Source organism: Biomphalaria glabrata, chromosome 3 (assembly GCF_947242115.1).
Source record: "Biomphalaria glabrata chromosome 3, xgBioGlab47.1, whole genome shotgun sequence".
Lineage (NCBI taxonomy): Eukaryota > Metazoa > Mollusca > Gastropoda > Planorbidae > Biomphalaria > Biomphalaria glabrata.
In genome coordinates, this window is record NC_074713.1 from 23,934,250 (window position 1) to 23,957,890 (window position 23,641).

A 23,641-nucleotide genomic window follows, 5' to 3' on the forward strand; every position below is an offset into this window, starting at 1 on the left:
CCTGATAAGCATGTTTGATAACCTCGCCTGATAAGCATGTTTGATAATCTCGCCTGATAAGCATGTTTGATAACCTCGCCTGATAAGCATGTTTGATAATCTCGCCTGATAAGCATATTTGATAACCTCGCCTGATAAGCATGTTTGATAACCTCGCCTGATAAGCATGTTTGATAACCTCGCCTGATAAGCATGTTTGATAAGCTGGTATTTCAATACTGCTCTTGGTCTAGGTGATATTTTATTGTAGACCTACAAGCTTCTTCTCTTTTCTGAGCTCTTTATTTCAATGTTTGAGATTTGTAAAGTTCCCCTTTCAGGCCTTATGGTCTATAGGGCAGATGATGTAAAGGTCATTTGTTTCTGTGACCAACGGATAACGAGGGTGCCGTGTAGCCAGCACAACGACCAATCGCCTTTACTTTTCCCCATCTAATGTCAGGTAACCATTAGAGGTGAGTGGACTCAGAGGCGCTCGAAGATCCCGAAATTAAAAAAATCCCAGTCTTCATCAGGATTCGAACTCTGGACCCCCGTTCAGAAGCCAAGCGCTTTACAGCTCAGCCTTGAGAAGTGTAGACTATGTATAAATTCAAGCTTGTGGATTAATCAATCAAAAACATCTTACTAGAAAAAAGCAACATGAAAATACTTCTTTCCTCTTTAATAATGGAATGGAAGCCCGTCAAGTATTAGTACACAGTCGTGTTGTTCACACTATCGATCAGATTTGTCTCTCAATGCTGAAGAAACACAGTGCTGAATATTATTCGTTTAGATTCTTATATTTTCAAACTTGATTCAATGGAAAACAAGAAAAACATAAAATATATATAATTTTAAAAAAAAATTATATTAAGTGTAACAGTATCAATTAGTTGGGATCAGCCATGTAATTTAGTTTGTAAAAGATCTAGACCAACAACAATAAATCTGTGCGATTATAAATATTTATACCAGTTGTTTTTGCAATGCATTATGATCCTATCACTTACCTGGAACAGTTGGGAAAGAAGGGGGTATCTGTGTTAATGTTACCGTGATCACTTTATGAATGTGACCGTGATCACTTTATTAATGACTAAAAAGTTGTACGACTTGAGTTCCAACTCAGGGCTTAAACCTCCTTAAGGGGACTAATTCAACTTATACCAACACATCTGTCAAGTACTATTTCTTTTCCTTGTTCAACACCAAATAAAATAATTATTACCAATAGTTAATTAACTAATTGGTTAATTTTGTTTATTGATTCTTGTTTTGTCAGGTACTAGAAATAATTGTGCCGAATTTCAAATAGATCCGAAGGAGAAATAACGTGTACAAACTTTTTATCAGACACACAGAGTTTATATAAGCTTTGTAACAATAGTTTAGCGAACACCAATACTAACATTAAAATACTAATCACTTGTATGAGTCTTATGTGTGTGTGTTGTAGCCCATCTAAGGCAGACACTCAACGAAAGCATTGAACAATGACTCGAGTGGAAATATTAAATAAAGAACAAGGCCAATAGAGACCAACATCGAAATATCGGACACACATAGATCTGTCTTTAACACGCACCTTGGGGCGCATGTCGTCTTTCAGAACTCATCTCAACAATCTGACTATCACTAAGTGTTGAACAGTGGCACCATAAGCGCGGTGAGCAGAGACAATTAACAATGACTATAGTACTACATCCATGAGTAAATCACTTATCGACAACCCAATGTTTTGATTCGTTTTTTATTTAAGGAAACCCAAATATCTTTTCTATCGTTAGAGCGAGACGGCGTACACATATCAAACCGTATAAAGATACATAACACACAATTAAAATCCATTTTCATCCATTCCTCAAGTCTACATCAAGGCTGGCGGCAATAATTTTATCATAAGCAAAGTAATTTGACCATTTTGACTTCCAGATAGCCTACCTAATATCCTTAATTAAAAGAGTTCATGGTGCGGTCCCAATCACGCCACTGGGGGCCGCCACTGAGTTTGTGTCATAACATGAATGTTGTCTCCCAAGGGCAAGATGAAGCATGGTTCTAGTATTAATTATTAGAGCTGGCATAGAGTCTCGTATATCTGGCGTCCACTTTTATTTTACCAAGTGTTACTAGGACATTAGCAGTGCACTAGTTTCATATAGTTAGTGGGAAACATTTAAAAATTCATCACGTGACGTCTATCGGGCTATAGCACGTGGCTTTGTGGGACCACTCTTTTATGTCTGAGATTATTTTAGTCCGTTGGTCCGTGTGAAGTTTTTCACAAAAGTCGCAGTAGTCGTTCTTATAGCCCAAAGTGACCAGTTTGTCTTTTTCTTTAAGCATAGCGGCGTATTTCTGGGGGTCGTTCCCTAGACCTTTCAAATAAACAGCCAATTCTCTTGCGTTCGGAAAATCCGCTGCGTTTACAAACCAGCCCGAAGGCAAATATTTGGTATAATTAAATCCTCCTCGGACGACGGGTATCACGTGACTTCTGGTGGCCAATCGTTGGAAAACTTTTTCCGTGACGTAGTCAAGGCAGAGGGAGTTCTCGAAGCTGAGGTAGAACTTATAAGACTTGCCAAGCAAAGACTCACAATCACTTCCGGCTGAGCGAGGGCAACTTAGATTGCCACACTTTCCATAGATATCCACTTCAATGTACTTCTGAAAGCATAGAAAAAATAATTTGACCTAAACATAAGATCCAAGATAAGATAAGATACAATTAAATTGGTCAAAAATTAGCAACTTATCTTTATATATATACTAGCCTGGCATTACCCGTGGCCTGCGGGTCTAAGTTTGTGTTTACTAATGTAGTGGATTGGATTTAGATGTATGTTAAACTTAGCTAATGATCCTTTCACGTTATTTCTCTTTCGCTACGAAAATAAAATTAGTTTTGCGAAAATGGGTTTACCCGAAGCCGATACATTCATTTCTATTAAAAACGAAAAGAGCGATAGCTTTGTTAAATGAATGGGATTATAAAGTGAACAATTAAACGAAATAATTTTTAGTACGCGATTCATGAATGAATATAGATCTAGGCCTATCTCAACTCGGCTTCGCAGCTTTCGTATGTAGTCTATTAAAAATGCTTTAGAAAACCAAATTTGAATGTTAATTTGATCAAAATATGAAATGAATGGACTATATTTAGTATGTTCATGTGTTAAAGTATAAAACGTATCTGTGCGAAGAGAAGTTTTATCATCCTAGAGATGAATTAGAGTTTTAGATCTAGGGATGGAAAGAAACATTGCGGTATTGTCTAATGAAAGAATGTTCGTCAGGAAATCTGTAGTCACAGATATAAGGAACTAATTTATGTAAAAAATGGTTTTGAAACACAAATTTGAAGGTTAATTTTATTATATAATGAAATCAATGGACCTTCTTTTGTATTTTCATGTGTCAAAGTAAAAAAACTATCTGTGCAAAGTGAATTTCTTAAAATTAGATCTAGATCTAAATCCTTTCGATCTTTTCTCATGTCAACATTGATAACAAAGCCTAGATCCATAAAATACTATAGCTTTAATAGAGTCGGTCAACTTTATTTTTTTTTTTAGGGTCATAAGTTTTTTTCAGGGCAACAATACATAAACTACGGTCTAAGTTGGTACCCAAGGAACATTCCTGCGAAGTTTTATCAAGATTGGTCAAGCGGTTTTGATGTCTATAAGTCACATACATACATACGCCTTACATTCTACTTTATATAGATAGTATAGAGTATAGATAAATCTTCAAGACATTACGCAAGCAAATCAATACTAAGAATGATGATGAATATCGATGGAAGTTTATGACTTTATAAAAAAAATACATAAATAAAATTGTAGCTTTTAAACAGCGCTACTTTTATAGCATGCTCAGAGCGCTATGGTCCAATCTCATTTGTGGAATAGTTGGGGGGGGGGGGGTATCTGGTTATCTGCTGCCTATAGGCGCTCAGTAAACACAACTCTGCTCGAGTCGGGTGTCAAACCTCGAGCCCCCTTCATAGGTAGCCAAGCCGAGCCAAGTTCAAGGAACTTAGCTTCACGACCACGCTTCCCATAGATAGAAATGAAAGCTATCTCTTTTATATTTCAATTGTTGACAAAGATGTAAACGGATTTTTTTTGGAAACATCTGCAATTATCAAGGAGGCAGAACCTTTAGGGTTTGGTGTTGGAGGGAACAAAATAAAGCAAAGTAGCCCTTTAAGACCTTGCGATTTAAAGGGCAGATGATCTAAAGGCCATCTTTTCCTTTGGCCCATGGTTAACGAGGGTGTCATGTGGCCAGCACAATACTTAACCACCTTAACATTTTCCAACTAATGTCAGGTACTAATTAGGGTTGAGTGGTCCACCAGGGACGTCCTGAAGTTTAAAATACCAGTCTTCACCGAGATTCCAACCAGAGACCCTTCGGCTTTACCACTCAGCCACCTCACCTAATTACTGTTGATAAAACTTGAAGATAATCATAAAAAAATGGTACTTTGTATCTGCCTTATTGAAAATGTAAATAAAGCAAAGATCTCCAGCACGGGACAGTACCAGGTAAAAGAAGAAGAGGCAGACTGGGAACGCAAAGAGAAGACGTCAGAGAACGGGCGTGCCTTACATTGAAATTCTATTCAAGTCCAAAAGACAGAGAAATGAAGAAAGGCTGTTGACAGATCAATGTCCTATAGACTTAAGCAGTGTTTCTCAAAGTGGGGTATGCGTACCCCCAAAGGTACGGGCTGAGTTTGAATGGGGTACGCGTTGCAACTAATAAACTATGATTCTCCTTCTCATTGATGTACATTAATGTTATTTATAATATAACCTATAATTATTATTTTAATAAACAATTTTATTTTTTATATTAATTTATGCAGATGGCGATGGGTACTTAGTAACATTGTTGAAGGGGTACGCATATGTCTAAACTTTGGGAAACACTGGGTTCAAGGGATAGGTGAAGGTGAAGGCCAGTCTTACCTGCAGCACTTGAACGTACTGCTCCCTTTGACTAGGAGTGTCACAGTTACTTACAAACCAAGCCGCCATTTTGGTTTTGTTTCGCGCCAGCTCTACTGAGGAGGTGAACATAGACATTCTATTCAGATAGTTCATAGATAGTGTACGAAAGGTAGTCAACAAAATGTTCATGTGATACATTTATTCATTATAAAAAATAATTTAAACAGACAGGTGCTGCCTACACGAGACCATCATAGTTAATGGCATGCATTAATGCACAATTTACATCACCATTTCAATTAAAGGCAAGTGAATGTCATTAACGTGGCAAGAGGCATAGCGAAGGGAGGCGTATCGAAGGTAGGCAAATCGAAGGGAGGCGTATCAAAGGGAGGCGTATCGAAGGGAGGCGTATCTAAGGGAGGCATATCTCGGAGAGGGGGCATACAAATGATCAAAACAAAACACGTTACACTAGTGAAATAGCGTGTCACGCTCGACTGCACATTGGTTTTTTTTTAACCTTTTTTTGTTTTGCATTTTTTACGTCTGGTGAAAATGTTGTGACTAAGACGTGTCCGTTTGTTGCATGCTAGGAATAAGTGAATACAGCTTTGGATTTACGACAGTGTGTCTACCAAGGGGCCTTACTCTCGACAACCTTTTGAAACTCAAATATGCATTTTAAATATTTTTTTAAAAGGAGATTGTGATTACGTTTACAAGAACTCGATTTCTGTCTTCTAAACTAGAGCATGCTTTTATAAAAAGTATTTTCATTCATAAGTGGATCTTAATTAGAACATTCGAAAAATTCTGCCCGGGCCTTAACATACTTAAATCCGGCCCTGATATTACCAGAGTGACAAGAAACATTACAAGATTTGTTGTGGTGTTCTAGTTAACAATAAGGAGATAAGCAGGCCTACCTGTACTGCTTGGTCTGTCAACATGTCTAGTTGGAGGGTAGTGTCAATAGACTTAAATACCTTTTTGCGACATATAATGTTAATTAGAAATGCGTTGATTTTTATGATAACATGGATCGAGTGAAGTTGATGGATTATGTTTGCAAGCTCCTGAGATTATGTACACTAGGGGCTCGCCTAGTCTCACGTTACTATTGTCTTTGTAAACACGTACACTTCGTTCTTCGATACTGGCAGGCTTGAAATTTGTGAAAAGAAAACAAAGTGTAGATCTCTTGACAGTGAAACTGCGAACTTGTCTATGTCAGGTCAGAAGCAAGGATCATTTAATAACTATGGCAGAGCTAGCAGTACAAAGAAGCTTTGGGTGTTTGTAATAACATAAGACAGAAGCTCGAATGATTGTAACAATTTGATGCAGAAAATAGAGGCCTCGCTGTCTGCGACACAACTAGTTCTAAAAGATCTAGAAAACAGAAGCATCACGATCTGTGACAAAACTAGTTCTAAAAGATCTAGAAAACAGAAGCCTCACGATCTGTGACAAAACTAGTTCTAATAGACCTACAAACAGAAGCCTTACTGTCACCAACAAAACTAGTAATGTAAGAACATGAAAGCAGAAGCCGCACTGTTTGTAACAATTTTGGAGCTTAAAGACAAAGCCTCATATTGTGTTGCAGAGCTATTAGACCGAACCTTCATTGCTTGTAACAGTATTTGATGAGCTAAAAGCTAGAAGCACGATCAATTGCAATAGAGCTAAAAGATCTAGAAATCAGAAGCCTCACTCTCTGTAACAGTGCTAGCACAGCTAGTAGACAGAAGCCTCACTCTCTGTAACAGTGCTAGCACAGCTAGTAGACAGAAGCCTCACTCTCTGTAACAGTGCTAGCACAACTAGTAGACAGAAGCTTCACTCTCTGTAACAGTGCTAGCACAGCTAGTAGACAAAAGCCTCACTCTCTGTAACAGTTAGTAGACAAAAGCCTCAATCTGTAACAGTGCTAGCACAGCTAGTAGACAAAAGCCTCACTCTCTGTAACAGTGCTAGCACAGCTAGTAGAGAGAATGTCGAAATCGCACTCCTTGAAGAAGCTCTTGAGAGTGTCTTTGTAGCGCTTGTATTGATCTCCCTGGGAGCGCTTTCCTGCTCACAACTGCCCGTACAGAAGACGTTTGAGAAGGCGATTGTCTGGTATGCGGACTACATGTCCCGCCCATCGAAGTTAAGTCTTCTGTCGCATTCACGTTGAACAGCTTTAAGATTTCTATGTGGTCAGACCAACGCACCTTATGGATACTCCTTAGACTAAGCCATTACTTACAAATAGAAAAACAAAACCTAATAAAAATACTCAGAAAGACACAAAGATAGAGGCACATTTCTCTATTCCATACGCTAGAACAAATTCGTGCAAGTGGAATGGGTTGCCTGACTCACACAAGAAAACCAACGACTAAGCAGAGCTTAAGTCAGTGACTAACATGCATGACTAGATGGATACATGAAATGCACAGGGCGTTATTCTCTTCTTTTTTTATGATAAGAATTCTTTTTTTTTTAAATAGTTGGCAACAGTGAAGCGTCCTTGACATTATTTAGTTCATCTTGAAAAACTCCCTTACGATATCCGGAGCCATGGCACTAACGGAGCCCCATCTTCAAAGAAGTAACGTCGCGCACTTTTTTTTTAACCCATTTCATCCTGCAATGTCATGGTGTCGGACGAAAAAAAATTACGTTTCGACAGAAAAAGTTTTACACGTGTCTTTCAGCCTTTCATTGGCTCGATTTAAACAGGACTGTGAAAACTTCAAACCCTTTATAAACGGGTTTGGTGAGCTAGAGAAAGAGCTCGTCACAAAAATATTCCAGAATCCATCACTCTACAAGGGATACAATTTTCTTTAGATTACTTCAGTGATGCAAACAAAATTTAAAAAAATCAAATGTTCAACGCGTTGCTATCTAGCCCAACGCAACACATATTTCATATTAGGTGCATGGGAAAGAAAATATGCATACGTGGGGAAGGGGTTGAGGCGGGTGATGGATGAAAGGTGACAAGACTCATATGTAGCTTAAAAGGTTATGGAGAAGGTCAATAGATGAAATTAAAACATTACGTCAAAAAAAAGCTTTAAAAGGGGGGCTGGAGAGTAAGATGATCATGCGACAGATGTGGCCAAAGTGCAAGAAAACACATTATGCAGATCGTAAAGGGGAGAGAGAGAGAGCGTGAGAGAGAGAAATTTTGCGATATAAAGAAAATTGTATCTACAGATCAGTGGCGTAGTTAGGGTTTGGGGGCCAGGGGTTTGACCTCTTTAGTGTTGGAGGCCCCTGCATTTTGACATTAGACATCATGACATGAGATGATGGCGTAATATTTAAAGTAAATCAAATTTCGGACACTCATTTGGGGTCCTCCCTCCAGTTGGGGTCCTGGAAATTTTGTAATTTGGACCCCACTCCCTCCCACCCTAGCTACGCCACTGCTGCAGATAGACTTTAAGAAAAGTAGAAGAATTTACACTGATGGGAATTGGTGATTAGGATATGTAACAGGAGGAAGACATTGTATCAAAAGAATACAATATATCAACAAAAGGGAGATAATATATCCACTACTTAATAGCAGACCTCATAAAAATAATTTTGCTCCTAATTAGATTGCGACAGCTGTTACACGTGCGACCTAGATCTATTCAAAATGATTATTCCCTGTCATAAAATATGATAAAGAAAGACTCACAATATTGAGCATCTGTCAACAAAAGGCTGTGGTGACGCCAGGCTAATAATGTAGAAGGCGCGAATATATCAGAGTCCGTTCTGTAGGTAAATGTCCAGTTGAAGACATTCTTCCAGCGATCGTAGGGAACTGCAGAGAAAATAAAAAAGTAAAATATTTTTTTTAAAACTTAGATAATACATTTTTACGACTGGATTATTTTTAAAATTGTTTTTTGTTTAGGGCAACTTTCGAGCTTATAGCATGTGCATGTCAAATGCGTTTTGGTCCAATCACTGTTAAGGGAGGGGGTGTATATCTAGAGAAGGTGCTGCCCTTAATGGAAGGTCAACGTGTTTAGCCACTGAGCTATTCAAGTACTTCTAAAAGTAGAAGTTTTTTATTTTCTATTGTTAGTGTAAAAATTTAGCGAAAGTACTCATTTTCAACACAAGGCTTATCTCCCCTTAGATTAGTAAATTTTCTTTATAAAGTAAAACTCAAGATTCCATCAAGACAGACGCAATAAGTTAATATTAAGTTAGTCAAAATTTGAAGCGATTCCTCTTCGACACTCAGCTACAAATGCAATTTTAATAAAAAGCCGTCTACATTATGATATAAACAGCTGTCGATTTTTCCTTCTTTTGGTTGTTGTTTCTATATTATGAAAATACTTTTTTTTAAAGGCATTACTAAGAGTAAGAACGTCAAAATCACTGTCATACATTTATATCTCAATACAGTCTGCAAGGTTGAACTTTTTCTATATACAACCAAACTAATCAATAACAACGAATTGATAAACTATTTGGTTAATGTTTTGATTAATTCAGATGTTGTCATGGACTATGAATATTTGTGTGGAGGCAACAGCTTGGGGTTAGGGCGAAAGGCACAAGAGAGATTTTATTTTATGAAATGTATCAATAAACAATTATCTTTTTATTCATCAGGCTTCTAGCATTAGTTTATCACTGGCCCTAACATCCTTGGACATTTTCTCAAGATTGTAAACCAACTTTGGGATGACAATGCCAATCACTGGAGAGTTTTTTTCTCTTTTTCTCTTCCACCAAAAGAGCGAAAACTATTTTTTCCTTTACTGTGAAAGCAGAAAAAACAACAACAGATTCTGTGAATCTCAGAGAATATATTTGTTTTAATAAACAAGGAGAAATATACGTACACATGTTCTTAAAGGAGGTTGTCTAAAAATAAATTATCACCCTTTCTGCCTTTTTGTGAGTGAATTCAATTGTTTAAACTAGAAGAGCTCTCAAATGATTGAATGTGATTGATGGTTTTTATGCGTTAACCGTCGGCCACATCTGACCTATAGATCGCATTGTATGAACGGGTACTTTACTAGTAAGCAGCACAATGATAGTCGGACAATTAACTCTTTATGCCTGTCGGACGAAGGACACGACCCCTAAAAGGACATCATGCCCAGTTGTCTGGAAGTCCTGTGGTTGAGGTATTTGGGTTAGAGTTAGGAGGACACGACCCCAAAAAGGACATCATGTCCAGTTGTCTGGAAGTCCTGTGGTTGATTTTTTTTTAAATTTACCTGGGTATGTGTAATGTACAGGGGACTCCCAGAATGCCTTGACCCAAATTTGTCCAACAGGCCGACTCGGTACTGGAGTATTTCCTAAGTATCCAACAAAGAAGACCAAGACATCTGCCGTAGATTGAAACTTCCCGGTGACGTCAAAATGACAGTTACTGTACTCACAAGAGCGGAAATCTCGATTATGGTGGTTCAGTTTGGAGTCATTGAACCATGCAGGACAGTTGAAACAGGATATCACCTTAGTCCTTGTGTTGCCCTTGGTAACGTAGTCCGGCACAGAGCTTGGAGGCAGACACACTTTGGGCGTGATGATGTATTGAGATTTAAACTCATGATCTTCAGCAGGTTCGAATCCCATGTCCTTTAGCTCCGACCTTAACCTTGTCTTGTCCAAGGAAGATGGCCCTAGGCAGACCAAAGACTGAGTTACATTACTCGAATCACTCTTGGCCATGATTTGAATCGCATACTTTGTGTCATTATACAATGTGTCATTATAATATTTCTCATGAACTATAGAGACGTTATGTCCCCATTTCATTAAAAGGCTAAACGGGGAGACATTCTGTTCATACAAAAATCCACTGTATCCCAAGAACAACACGGACATCAGAACGAAAAATATGAAAAACGTACTTTTCATGCAAAGGGACGTACAGCGCAATTGTTCCTGGATCATTGTTTGTAAATATTCATCAACACAATTAGTTTGTAAAATGCACACCACCTGTGATAATTTTGAATATTATTTTTTGTAACAGTATCTCTTACACTGTGGCAATGAGCACATTAAATCCACAATCAATACAATAACTAAGCTCACAAAGTACATTGTGGCACCGGTTCTCTGTCCTAGCACCATTCTTACGGCCTTTACGGAAAGAGAGAATCTGCCTCTGCTCGCTGCAAGAACTGAGCCCTAATGAATATTTATCAAGGCTGACCACACCAGCACGGCCACACATCTACACGGTCTTAAAGTTACAAAAGTAGCCCACTTTGTCAGCCATCTTGACGTCCTTTCTTCGTTGCAATCTGCTGGATTTCTAATCTTTTCTATACATGCTTCATGGGGTAATTACTTTTCGTTTGTCCTATAAATAAATATAGATTTCATTGATTATAAACACTTTAATTTATAAACAGTAATGTAGCAAAGGTCAATGTAAGAAATTGTATTGTAATTATGCATACAGAAAATAATGAGACATATAAAATGAAAATACTTCACATTCTTATCGGCAAATAATTTTCTATTTAGTTAGACGGATGGAAGCACTAGCTGATCCAGAACCTTGAAGTGGGGAGGGGGCGATTTTTTTTCCAAACCCTAACCCTAACGCCCAGTAAACCCTAACCCTATGCATAAACGTGCGTACAGCATATATATATATATATATATATATATATATATATATATATATATATATATATATATATATATATATGAGAAAAAAAAGTAGCATTTCTCAACCTTCGGCGAAAAACAAAACGACTGCGGCAGCGCTATAAGGTTCCCTAGTGGGGTTCGGGGCAAAGCCCCGACGCCAAAAGCGTTTTCTTGCTTTTTTCACTGCAGAAACGTTTTCTCCTGACATATACAGCTCATTATTCATAAAAGGAAGCGTTTTCTGGCATTCTTGAATACAGAAACTCATTCTCCTGACATCTACAGCTCATTATTTATCAATAGAGTTCGGGGCAAAGAACGGACGCCAAAAGCGTTTTCTTGCATTCTTCAATGCAGAAACGCATTCTCCTGACAACTACAGCTCATTATTCATCAGTGGGGTTCCGACGCCAAAAATGTTTTCTTGCATACTTCACTGCAGAAACTCCTGACCTAAAGCTCATTATTCATACTATTAAAAAAGGACCTTTCGAATAATGTTGTACTTGAAAAATATTCTAATATGAATTTATAGGCCCTTAATACATTGCAAATAAAACCGATTTGTTCCTTGAAAAGATAAGATACCTCACATATTTAGATTTTGGCTTAGAGGATCAACGCTGCAAAAAAAAAAAATTCTATAAATAATATTCAATAAAATTAAAGTATAAATTGTGAGTTATAGTCCCAAATTTATTTAACTAGAAAACTATCACATTGAGGAAAGGTTGGGAAAAGGCGACTATGAATGAATTATTTGGGTTTAGAACTCATCTCAATCATGACTCTTATACTGAAAAATTTCGTTTGAGTTCTAACTTTCTTAAAATAATTATGATAGATTCATGTGTAATTACATAAACTCTATCTGGAAATGGGAGGGGCGGTAGATTGAAAACGATTAATCCTCGCTCGTTTAATAATTTCTGCTAAAGATTGCATTTGACATTACAAAATAGGGGTGGAGCGACTCAACTAATTTTGTTCATAAACTATGATTCTCCATAAAAATAGTTTTGTGCTGTTTCTCTGTCCCCCAGTCAGTCCATTTAGATCTCAAAACTAAATAAGATATTGAAAATCGGATTTAATTATATTTCAACGGCTAATTACAAAGATTATATCAACTCTTTCTGCCTGTCTGTCTGGTAAAAAGTTTGTACACGTTATTTGCCTCACACCCTACCTTGGATTAATCTGAAATTTGGCACAATTATTTCTTTTACCTAAAAAAAAACAAAACACTAGAATCAATAAAAAGAAGGTTATAAAGACAATTAATGTGGAAACACAAACTCAAAATCGGTCGCCCGAAGTAGTCCGCTATGGCAGTTGAAAATATGAAGGTTTGAATATTTTCAGAAAGAATATTAGGATAGGTGGCCGGATAGTAAAAAAGTACACATTGTACCTATTGAATAGTGGACCTCGCTTCATTAATGTCTGTTATAGCATTGTACCTATTGAATAGTGGACCTCGCTTCATTAATGTCTGTTATAGAATATATTCACTTTTATATTTAAATTTTAAAACATAATAATGTGCTTAAAATAGGGTCTAGGGGCCTATATGAATATGCACTAAACAACTTTTATTACAAAGACAATGCGTGTTAATATAAATAGAAATGAAACTTTATATCATAAATGCACTTTACATACAGAGCAGCAATGATTAGCACATTTTTTTCACATGACTTAACCTTTGACTGAGTTAGTTAAAAAGTTAACATGTCAAGATGTTAAATTCCTTGATGTCAGGGGGAGGTATGGCGAGAGTGAATGTTAGTTTGATATTTTGGTATGATAGTTATATCCCCTTGTATATGTATTCCCAGATTGTGAATGTGAACAGTCTTGCACGTGTTCGGAACTGAAGGGTTCGTTGAATGTAAGAGAGAGTGTGTTAAGGTAGTGATGTCTTGCTAACTGTCCAGGAAGGTTGGACGTTGCTCCCTGGTCTGGTGTTTATGTATTTATATATTTCCTAAAGTTGATGGACTGATGGTTTTGTATTACTATTTATTGAAGTTGATGTCACCGTGAGCTTATTGAATATTAAAGTATTATTTATATTTCCATAGACATCTATAGTTGGAGCTAAAGTGTATCAAGTAGTAATAGTTCCTATTTGAGTAACTAAGCAAGTATTAAGTAATTGTAATGGAGTATGAAAGAACCCTCTAGCGAGCCATGTCGAGCCAAAGCATAGAAATTGAACCTGACACTTCGCGCTCACCAGCGTCTGTCTAGCTGAGCGGATAGATCTCCAGAGCTAGAGATGAACAACTCCCATTCCCTTTTTATTTGTTTAGTCCATCACATTGAGTTTATTGATAGACAGGTGAACACAAGTCAAAATATGATGGACGTAGGTTTAAGGTCAGCATATTGCCACTCTCTGGAGTTCACACCTTACGAGGGAACTGGGTTTGTTTAAGTTGTAGTACATCTTTATTAGTGGGCTGGACTTCAAGCCACGCCTCTACACGGGTAACCACGTGTATCTCCAGAGGTAGAGATATTTCTTTAGTCCATCACATTGAGTTTATTGATAGACAGGTGACCACAAGTCAAATATGATGGACGTAGGCACTCTCTAGAGGTCACACTTTACGGGGGAACTGAGTTTGTTAAATTGGTAGTAAATCTTAATTAAGGCGCTGGACTTCAAGCCACACCTCTACACGGGTCAATGAATTTGCTTATTTTGAGAAAACCACAATGGCGAGATTTCATAGCCCAATAAGCCAGTAACTAATTATTTTGTAGATAAAAGTAAAAGTCTCAGCTTAGTGTAGACACCGCTATTCCTTATTTTATTTAGTGAGTCCTTGACACTCAATTTATTGATAGACATTCACCATTTTTAAACCAGAATGGATAAACGCAACATGCTAAGATAGCATACTGACTCTGTAAATAAATATAACAGCTCTATTACTTTTTTCTAACGTTTTAACTTGAATATTACTCCTGCAGTTAAGTGTCTTGATTTGATAACGATATTCTGAATAATTTTGGTGTGTCAAGTAATTACTCGTTATTACGATTTTTTAAAACTTAAGATGCCTACTTAGCCACTGTGTATCAGGCCAGGACGCGACACACCTGTGCCCTTTTGTTACAGTTACAGAAATCACGATAAAATCAGTGTAATAATTAAGGGAGGTGTTTCTTGGGCCTACATGCGTTTTTGCACAATAAAATAAAACAAAGATATGCATGTGTGTGTCTGTGTGTGTATTTTTTCCGCCTTGTATTAACCCTTTCGAGAGAAAGTTACTTTCATTGTTTCATTCTATTGACTTTAAAAATAAACGGAAAACCTTACAGTCAAGTTTAAAATCACAATTAAAAAATTGATCTAAAACGCCGCAATTAGATCTAGCAAAACAAAGGAACAAACCTACTGGAGAGGTCACAAAACACTTGACCTCTGTACCTTGTGTACTGATACAATAGATCTACATACTTGACTAACCATGCTAAGTGTTATTTTTTTTTACCCGACCGCTCAACACTTTTGCGTATGCCCAACGAGTGATGGTCTACACTCTACACCATCAACTATACACACTACACCATCAGCTATACACACTACACCATCAGCTATACACACTACACCTTCAACTATACACACTACACCAGGACTACATGTGTAGGCCCACTACGTCTATCTGACCAGGTTGTTAAAAACAGTCTAACACAATCTATTTATTATTTTGGGTAGGCATTTTCTTCTATATTTGGTTTTCCTAATTGCTTTTAGATCTATATAAATGTAGATCTAAACATAAATCTCAATAACAGGCGTACAGACTACAAATTAATCTATGCTTCGGCATCATCTAAGGTTGAAGCTATAAATAGGTGTACTTGTTCCCGGTGGTAATAAAAAATCGATTGCCACAAATGGATCAATCTAAAACAATAAATATTGACAACGCTTCAGATTACAACTATTAACTAACAGCTACTATCAGTATTAAGCCCTATTGATGCCGGAACCAGTAGCGGTCATTTACCAGATCAATTATTATCGTCATTACAAACATGTTTCTAAAAGGAGTTTGGCTAAATACCTTTCCTTAGCAAATCGTTGAACCGAAGCGAGGCTCGGTCACCTAGTAGGCCATATTAAGAGCTTAATCGTAAGGAATTGATGGGTTTTAAGAGTGTTCCTGGCAAAATAAACAGATACACCAACTATTTCAACCGTAGCGTAGCCGGGGTATTAGTTAATTATGTCTTAAATTTCATTACTTAATCCAATGTAATACTCATCAAAAGCACATGTCTTTAGTATTGTGCTTTGTTTCAAAGTGATACTGTTGTACCGTACTCCGAAAATGCTTTTGACAGATGGTATGCTAATTGCAAAAATAGTGCTCTGGCTTATTCTTAATCATCGCCTTTGGTGTTTATTCTCTCGACAACGCAATGATTCAGCCACATTGGCTTGAAGAGGTTCTAGATCTATTCCTCACATTCAAATTTGAAGAAGGTGGAGTGCTCATGTTTAAAAGTAATTAGCTCTACGTACTTACAGAATCCAGTTTAGAACTTTCAAAAAGCTGACACTGTGTTATTTCATCACTAATGAATCCATTACAAATACAGATGTTTCAAAAACGACTCCATTTTTATTACCACGAATGACTGATGACTGACAGCACATAGAAAGAACAAACTTTAGAAATCTGTGTACACACTGAACATAAGAAAAGGGAGACTACACGAAGAATACACACAGCAATACCATATTTATTGACCTGAATGGGAGATCCGGTGGCATGACTTTAAATTGGGAATAGTAGCCTATTCTCGCGGTGCAGTATCTCAATTCAACACCCACCTTGAGACACTTTTTTTCGTGCAACAATCTAAACAGCAGCTTAGGGCTACCTGGTTAACTTGTCACAAACACACAGTGTTGGGTATTAAGCTGAGTCACAAATCTGGATCAGTGTCAGATAGTCCTGGGTTTAAAGGTTTAAGTAACAAAGCTTTGTCTAACTGTTTTGTTACAATCTTTTTTTTTTTTTTTTCGTTTTTTTTTACTCAGTTCAGTGTTTCTCAACTTTGCGCCCCGCTGATTGTTTACACTGTCGTATTAGTCAAGTCTCATTTCTTTTGTTTACGTGCGATTTCAATGGGAATATATCAGTGGCGTCGCTAGGGTGTGCGGTCCGCACCGGGTGACACCCATGTGGGGGTAACACCCAAGTTGGAAAAAATATAGCTCAAGATATAATGTCAAATATGCAAAGAGTTCATTCAGGTCGTTCTCATTAAGAAACTGGAACAGACACAAAATAGAGCAGTAATATTCATAACAAAAGAATATTCACATTTGACTAGAGTAACACCTTTAGTAAAATACTAAATTTAGAAAGCCTTCAGGATAGAAGACACAAAAGTAAAGTAGCAATTATACATAAAACACTGAACCATAATCTTCAAATACAAAAAAAAAATTAATAAAATACTCAGAAAGACACAAAGATAAAGGCACACTCCTCGTTCCGTATGTACAAATGCTCCTACTTCCCTAGTGCTATTAGAGCATGGAATATGGGTTGCCAGGAAAACCAGTGACTTAGCAGAATTTAGGTCATTGGTTAATATGCATGACTAAATGCATATAGCGTAGGACGTACCATCTTCTTTTTTGAATTAACGTCTGTATGATATAAGATAAGATAAGATAGTGTAATGTGTACAGGCGATGATGTTGAGGACCATACACACGTTTTATTCCTTGTGCATACACAATAGTGTTAGTTCCGTGTGGAGTGGTCAGGAAAGATCATAACACATTAACAAGTTAGAAATTAGTAATATACTCGTGGTTTGTATAATCATTTTGTGTAGTCAAAGGTCATTCGTGTAGGTGTGTGTTACATTGTACAGCCTCCTAATTGACATTTATCTCCCTATAATTCTATACAAAAAAATAACGTGTTTTTTTTATAAAAACATAATCATAACAGGGTAGAACATAGAGATTTGAAAATTGAACAATTCTGCCTGAACGTGAATAAAAAACTTCGGGGATAAAGAGTTAAATCGTATTAGAATTATTATTTATTTTCAAGCATTACACTTTGAAGGAACAACAGTTCTGGAATTATTGCAGTGATAAGCACTTGAGTAGATATTCTTGTTCTTCCATTTGTTAAAGTTACTGCTTGCAACCAAAATCCATTGTGTAGTTAGTATGTTGGATTTTTTTAAATATAAAAGACTTTAATAATTCTGTAACAAAAACAATTTTTGTGTCCAATTCGACACCATTTTATATTTAAGTAATCCTACTCAATGCAACTAATGGCAGGTAGGTTAAAGAAAAACAACGTACACTGTTTGTAAAATATTTTACATATTTCGGATGTTCCTTTAGAATGAAAGATAATTTATTTCTTAGTTCAAACCTCCCGCAGGACGACGGGGGATGGGAGTGGGCGGGGGTTAAACCCGGGACCATCGATTAGTAGAAGCAGCGTACATTTATAAGGAATTGCTTTGGTTAACTGTTAGTTGTAGAAAATGCTTTTTTAATTTAATCGCATTGACTTGTGGACAGAGGCGTAGTGAGAAAAACGTGCGATGGGACAAGGTACATAATTGGCGCCCCCTCCCCCATTTTTCATGAACTCACTACGCCTCTGCTTGCGGATCAATTTTTAACACGTGACTGCCTCAGTTAGTGGAGCTTTTCACAGCAAAGTATTCTTTATTTTGTACAACTTTCACCTTAACTGTCTATGACTTGTAAACGCATGTTGTAAATTATTCAACACTGGAAATATTGATTTATTAGTTTTTCCTTTTATTACCACCTGCTTTGACTGAACTTGTATTGGGCTCTTCTTGTGGAGGAAACACCGGTATTATTAGAAATACGATTCAATGTCTACTCGTAGGCCAACTATGTATATGGAGAAATATAGTACATAAGGCAAGTGTGTTTCGGTCTAGTAGTTTATTAAAAATCTTATATCAACTCTTTCAGTATGTTGGTCTGACTGTCGGAGAAAAAAAATTTGAGCATGTTATTTCTCCCACACCCATCCACGGACGAAGTTGAGAATTTACACAATTATTTATTGTACATAAAAAAAATAAATAAATCAATTACAAAATGAACCAATTAATCAATTAATTATTGCTAATAAATTATTTGTTTGATATGAAAATAAGGAAAAAAGTCTACATTATTAAGATATATATATATATATATATTTATATATATATATATATATATATAACTGTAAATGTGACTTTATTCCCGTCAGATGAAGAGTAGTTTTTTGCGGCCCCCGAAAGGGGAAAAGACGCTATTAGTTTTGTGTAAAATGTCTGTCCGTCCGTCCCGTTTAGATCTCGTAAACTAGAAAAGATAGTGAAAATCCGACATCACAATAATTTAGATCATTCAAAGTTCTGATGCAACGGCAATTTTTTTTTACTTTTCCGAAAGTGAACAATCTAATTTTTTAAATCACTTATGCAAGCAGTTTTTTTTTTTTCATAAAAAGCACTACTTTTACAACTATTCACTGTTAATAGTGACAAACACGGGAGGCTCTTTAGTAGGGGAGGTGACTATTTACCATATTTTAAACACATTTATGAAAATGGTTTAAGATATTTTGTTAATTTGTTTTTTACATTTGTATTGCTACATTTACCCGAAAATAATGTTTACATTTTTTAAGAGAAAAAAATCTATTTAGTATGCATATAAGTTGGACATCATTTAAAACAACAATTACTAAGTAGGTTTTCATATTATCGCGTGAACTGCAGTGCTGCAGTACAACAAAAGATGAACAAAAGGATTTTTTTTTTACGGAAATGTTTTTAGCGGCCCACGAAAGGGGAAAAGACACTATACATACATACGTACATACATACATAATATACATACATACTTACATACATATATACACACATATATATAAATACATACATACATACCTAAATAATATACATACATACATACATACATACATACATACATACATACATACATACATACATACATACATACATACATACATACATACATAATATACATACATACATACATACATAAATACATACATACATACATACATACATACATACATACATACATTCATACATAATATACATACATACATACATACATACATACATACATACATACATACATACATACATACATACATACATACATACATACATACATACATACATACATACATACACACATATATACACACATATATAAATACATACATACATACGTAAATAATATACATACATACATACGTACATATATACATACATACATACATACATACATATATACATACATACATACATACATACATACATACACACATATATACTTGCATACATACATACATACATACATACATACATACATAATATACATACATACATACATACACACATATATACTTGCATACATACATACATACATACATACATACATACGTACATACATACATACACACATATATACTTGCATACATACATACATACATACATACATACATACATACATACATACATACATACATACGTACATACATACATACATACATACATACATACATACGTACATACATACATACATACATACGTACGTACATACATACATACATACATACATACATACATACATACATACATACATACATACATACATACATACATACATACATACATATACATTCAAGACATTTAAAAATGTTAAGGCCTATGTATAACGTGTCACTATAGTAAAGTAAATGTGATCGGAAATAAAATTGTTATGCGTAACAAAAAAAAAACCAACGTTCTTAATAATACTTGGACCTCCGTGAATATAGATTCGATCAATATTTTAAAAATACTAAACTTGTCTATGCGAAAGCGTTAATCTTTTAAGTAGTTTAAGTAGTCCATCTATCAAAGCACATTACAAAGAGGTTCCCATTTGTTAAATGTCACCACACTTAGTTAGTCAGACAATATACAAATAGTCCATATATCTAAAGGCTTACCTTTATCATGTAAGTCAAATAATGAAAGACATTTTTGTGAGCTCTACACAATCATTTTTTTTAAACAATAAATCCATGAATATTTCATCAGTAGGTCTGCACAGACTGACCAGCTTCACTGACTGGCCAGCTTCATTGACTGACCAGCTTCACAGACTGACCAGCTTCACTGACTGGCTTGAATGAAAGCCGCATTCGATTTTGTCCAAAGCCGCACATTCTCCAGTTGTAATTTGGTCGCGTCCCTGCTGTCTGTCTGAAACTCAATTGTTAGTTATCAAGCGCTGGGTAATCGATTCATTATGTGTGAGGGGCTTTGTTCCATCGTAGCGAATTAATTATGCTAAGGATTTATAGCTTTTAAATCAATAGTTGTCAAGATTTAAAGACAGCACAGTTAATGTATCTATCAGATCTATTGAATTTAGAAATGCGAATATTGAAAAAATCATTAATTAAGTATTAAAAAAAGTTATGTAAACAAAAAAAATTTACACTCAGAGTTTAAAAAAAATGGTTAAAGCGAATAAGTTTTTTAAATTAAAAATAACAACAATAAAAGAAATATTTTATAACATGGGCGTAGCCGGGAAGGTTTGCTCCCGGCTCGGAATAAAATCCCCCTAACCCCGGGGGTAGGAATTTCATGACTGATTTTTGGCTTTGTTTTAGTTTATTTTAGGAGAGATTTTAATACTAAACCATCACTTGCCCCAGCGCAGCCAAGGGGATTTTGCAGTTAAATCCCCGTCTTATATACAAACAGATTATGTAAACGACACTTATCAAATTCTAAGAGCATAGCTTTTAAAACCACCTCCAAATTTTACGACAAAAGCCCATTCTCAATATAAGACTATCCATACATCAGTCACCAGATTCTATGAGCATAGCCAAGAGAGGTTTTGTGTTTAAACCCCCATCCAGCGGGGTTTGAAGCTAAAAAATACCTTTTCAATATTAAAAAAAGCAAATTCTATGAGCTTAGCTGAAGGGGTTTTGAAGCTAAAAAAAAACCTCTTTAATATAAAAAAAGCAAATTACATACTAAAAATTATATGAGCGTAGCCAAGCCAAGGGTGGTTTCGAGTTTAAACCCTCTTCCTGAAGAGCGCCTTTTTTTAAAGTTTAAAACTCCTTCAGATGGTTTTGAGTTTAAAATCCCCCACTGAGAATTTTGAGGTTGAAAACCTCTTTCTTCAATATTATTCTAAAGCAAACCACAGTCACCAAATTCTATGAGCGTAGCTAAAGGGGTTTTGAATTTGTAAAAAAAAAAACCAACTCCAGAGGGTTTTTTGTTTAACCCCTTCCCAACAGATGATTTGACGATAAAACTTCCCTTTTCAATATAAAATGTAAAGCAAACTACAGCGGTACGTGACGTTTTGGCGCCGCCGTTTTGGCGCCGCCGTTTTGGAAGACGGGACGTTTTGGCGCGAGCCGTTTTGGCGACGGGACGTTTTGGCGTATATATATACAGTTTTTCTGTGTGTAAAAAAAAAATAGGTGCCGGTACTCAGTGATGGATTGCCTAACTTTTAACTGCTAATAAATTAATAATAAACGTAGTTAAAACGCAATAAAAGTATAATTTTTCCTCACACTAAAAAGGTGCCGGTACCGCCACAAAAGCACTGTTATATATATATATATATATATATATATATATATATATATATATATATATATATATATATATATATATACATATATATATATATATATATATATCCTATCACTTGTCTGGACCAGTTGTGAAAAGGGTGGAGAAAAATACAACAACACACAAATGTCTAGGCTCTGAAATTGTATGGGCTTTTTATTTATTGACGTATGCGTGTGAAACATTACGTTGATTGGTTTAAAAGAAGTACATATTACATTTCATAGGTCTAGTACGAAATAAAATCTTAAAAGGTAGGTGATAAAACGTTTGGCAGGTTTTCGCACTGGAGCTCAAAGTAGGCACGCTCGAAACAATTGAAAGCTATCCAAAAAACAGCCATCCATAAACACCAACGGATCAGCCTTCAAAGCCACCATCAATGCTGGTCTTGCTGCCTTTCTGGTCTTTCCCACAAATAAACACTTTGAAATAAGTGCAGCCTGTGGCGACTACTGCTCAAACTTCCAAGCCGAAATTGAGGCAATTACCATAGCTTTGCAGACAGTTGAAAACAAACTATATGAAGGCACGCAATCATCATGGGCGTAGCCAGGGAGGGGGGGGGGTTGAACCCCAAACGAAATGAAATCCCCCCCCCTTGGGATGGGGATCGGAATTTAGGGAATGATATTTTGCTTTGATTTTGTTTGTTTTAGGTGATATTTTAATACTAAACCATCACTTGCCCCAGCACAACCAATGGGGTTTTGAGTTTAAAACCCCCTACCAGGGGATTTTGAGTTTAAAACCCCCTACCAGAGGGGTTCGAGTTTAAAAACCCCTACCAGGGGTTTTGAGTTTAAAACCCCCTACCAGGGATTTTGAGTTTTAAACCCCCTACTTGGGGTTTTTGCAGTTAACTCCCCCTCTTCTATAAAACAAAACAAAAAAAAATGCAAACGAAAATCCCCTAATTCCAAGAGCACAGTTAAGGGAGATTTTGATTTTAAACCCCCCTCCAAAATTTACGATAAACCCCCTCTTCAATATAAAAAAAAAGCTAATTACGCACTCAAAATGTTATGAGCGTAGCTAAATGGGTTTTGACTTAGTTTTGAGTTTAAACCTCACTTGAGCGGGGTTTGAAGGTAAAAAATACCTCTTTAATAATAAAAACAAAAGCAAATTATACACTCAAAATGTTATGAGTGTAGTCGAAGGGGTTTTGAGTTTAAACTCCCCTCCAGTGGAGTTTGAAGCTAAAAAGTACCTCTTCAATATAAATAAAAGCAAATTACTCACTCTAAAATCTATAAGCGTAGCGAAAGGGGTTTTGAGTTTAAACCCCCCGCCAGGGGGGTGTGAGGCTAAAAAAT

The 23,641-nt window shown here is 36.1% G+C and overlaps 1 protein-coding gene across 8 annotated transcripts; it reads right to left on the reverse strand.

Moving 5' to 3' along the window:
* Positions 1 to 649: 649 nt before the first annotated feature.
* LOC106059112 (alpha-(1,3)-fucosyltransferase C-like) lies at positions 650 to 20,786 on the reverse strand. 8 transcript variants are annotated; one of them, XM_013216659.2, is made up of 5 exons: positions 20,657 to 20,786; positions 10,196 to 11,295; positions 8,644 to 8,772; positions 4,974 to 5,068; positions 650 to 2,655 (listed from the first exon to the last, which is right to left on the reverse strand). In XM_013216659.2, the coding sequence occupies exons 2-5, from the start codon at positions 10,878 to 10,880 to the stop codon at positions 2,173 to 2,175; spliced, it is 1,392 nt and encodes a 463-aa protein (XP_013072113.2). In that variant the 5' UTR covers positions 10,881 to 11,295; positions 20,657 to 20,786; the 3' UTR covers positions 650 to 2,172. The 8 variants fall into 8 exon arrangements, with proteins under 8 accessions (XP_013072113.2, XP_055880068.1, XP_013072112.2 ...); XM_056024093.1 differs by lacking the exon at positions 20,657 to 20,786 and adding an exon at positions 16,453 to 16,621; XM_013216658.2 differs by lacking the exon at positions 20,657 to 20,786 and adding an exon at positions 16,370 to 16,621.
* Positions 20,787 to 23,641: the final 2,855 nt, after the last annotated feature.

What these genes read in the sequence shown, in the direction of transcription:
- LOC106059112 (XM_013216659.2), bottom strand. Translation starts at nt 10,880, where the DNA reads ATGATCCAGGAACAATTGCGCTGTACGTCCCTTTGCATGAAAAGTACG. An exon ending in TGTACATTACACATACCCAG is followed by an intron (nt 8,773 to 10,195) that starts GTAAATTTAAAA and finishes TTTTCTCTGCAG; the next exon opens with TTCCCTACGATCGCTGGAAG. An exon ending in AGTACGTTCAAGTGCTGCAG is followed by an intron (nt 2,656 to 4,973) that starts GTAAGACTGGCC and finishes CTATGCTTTCAG; the next exon opens with AAGTACATTGAAGTGGATAT.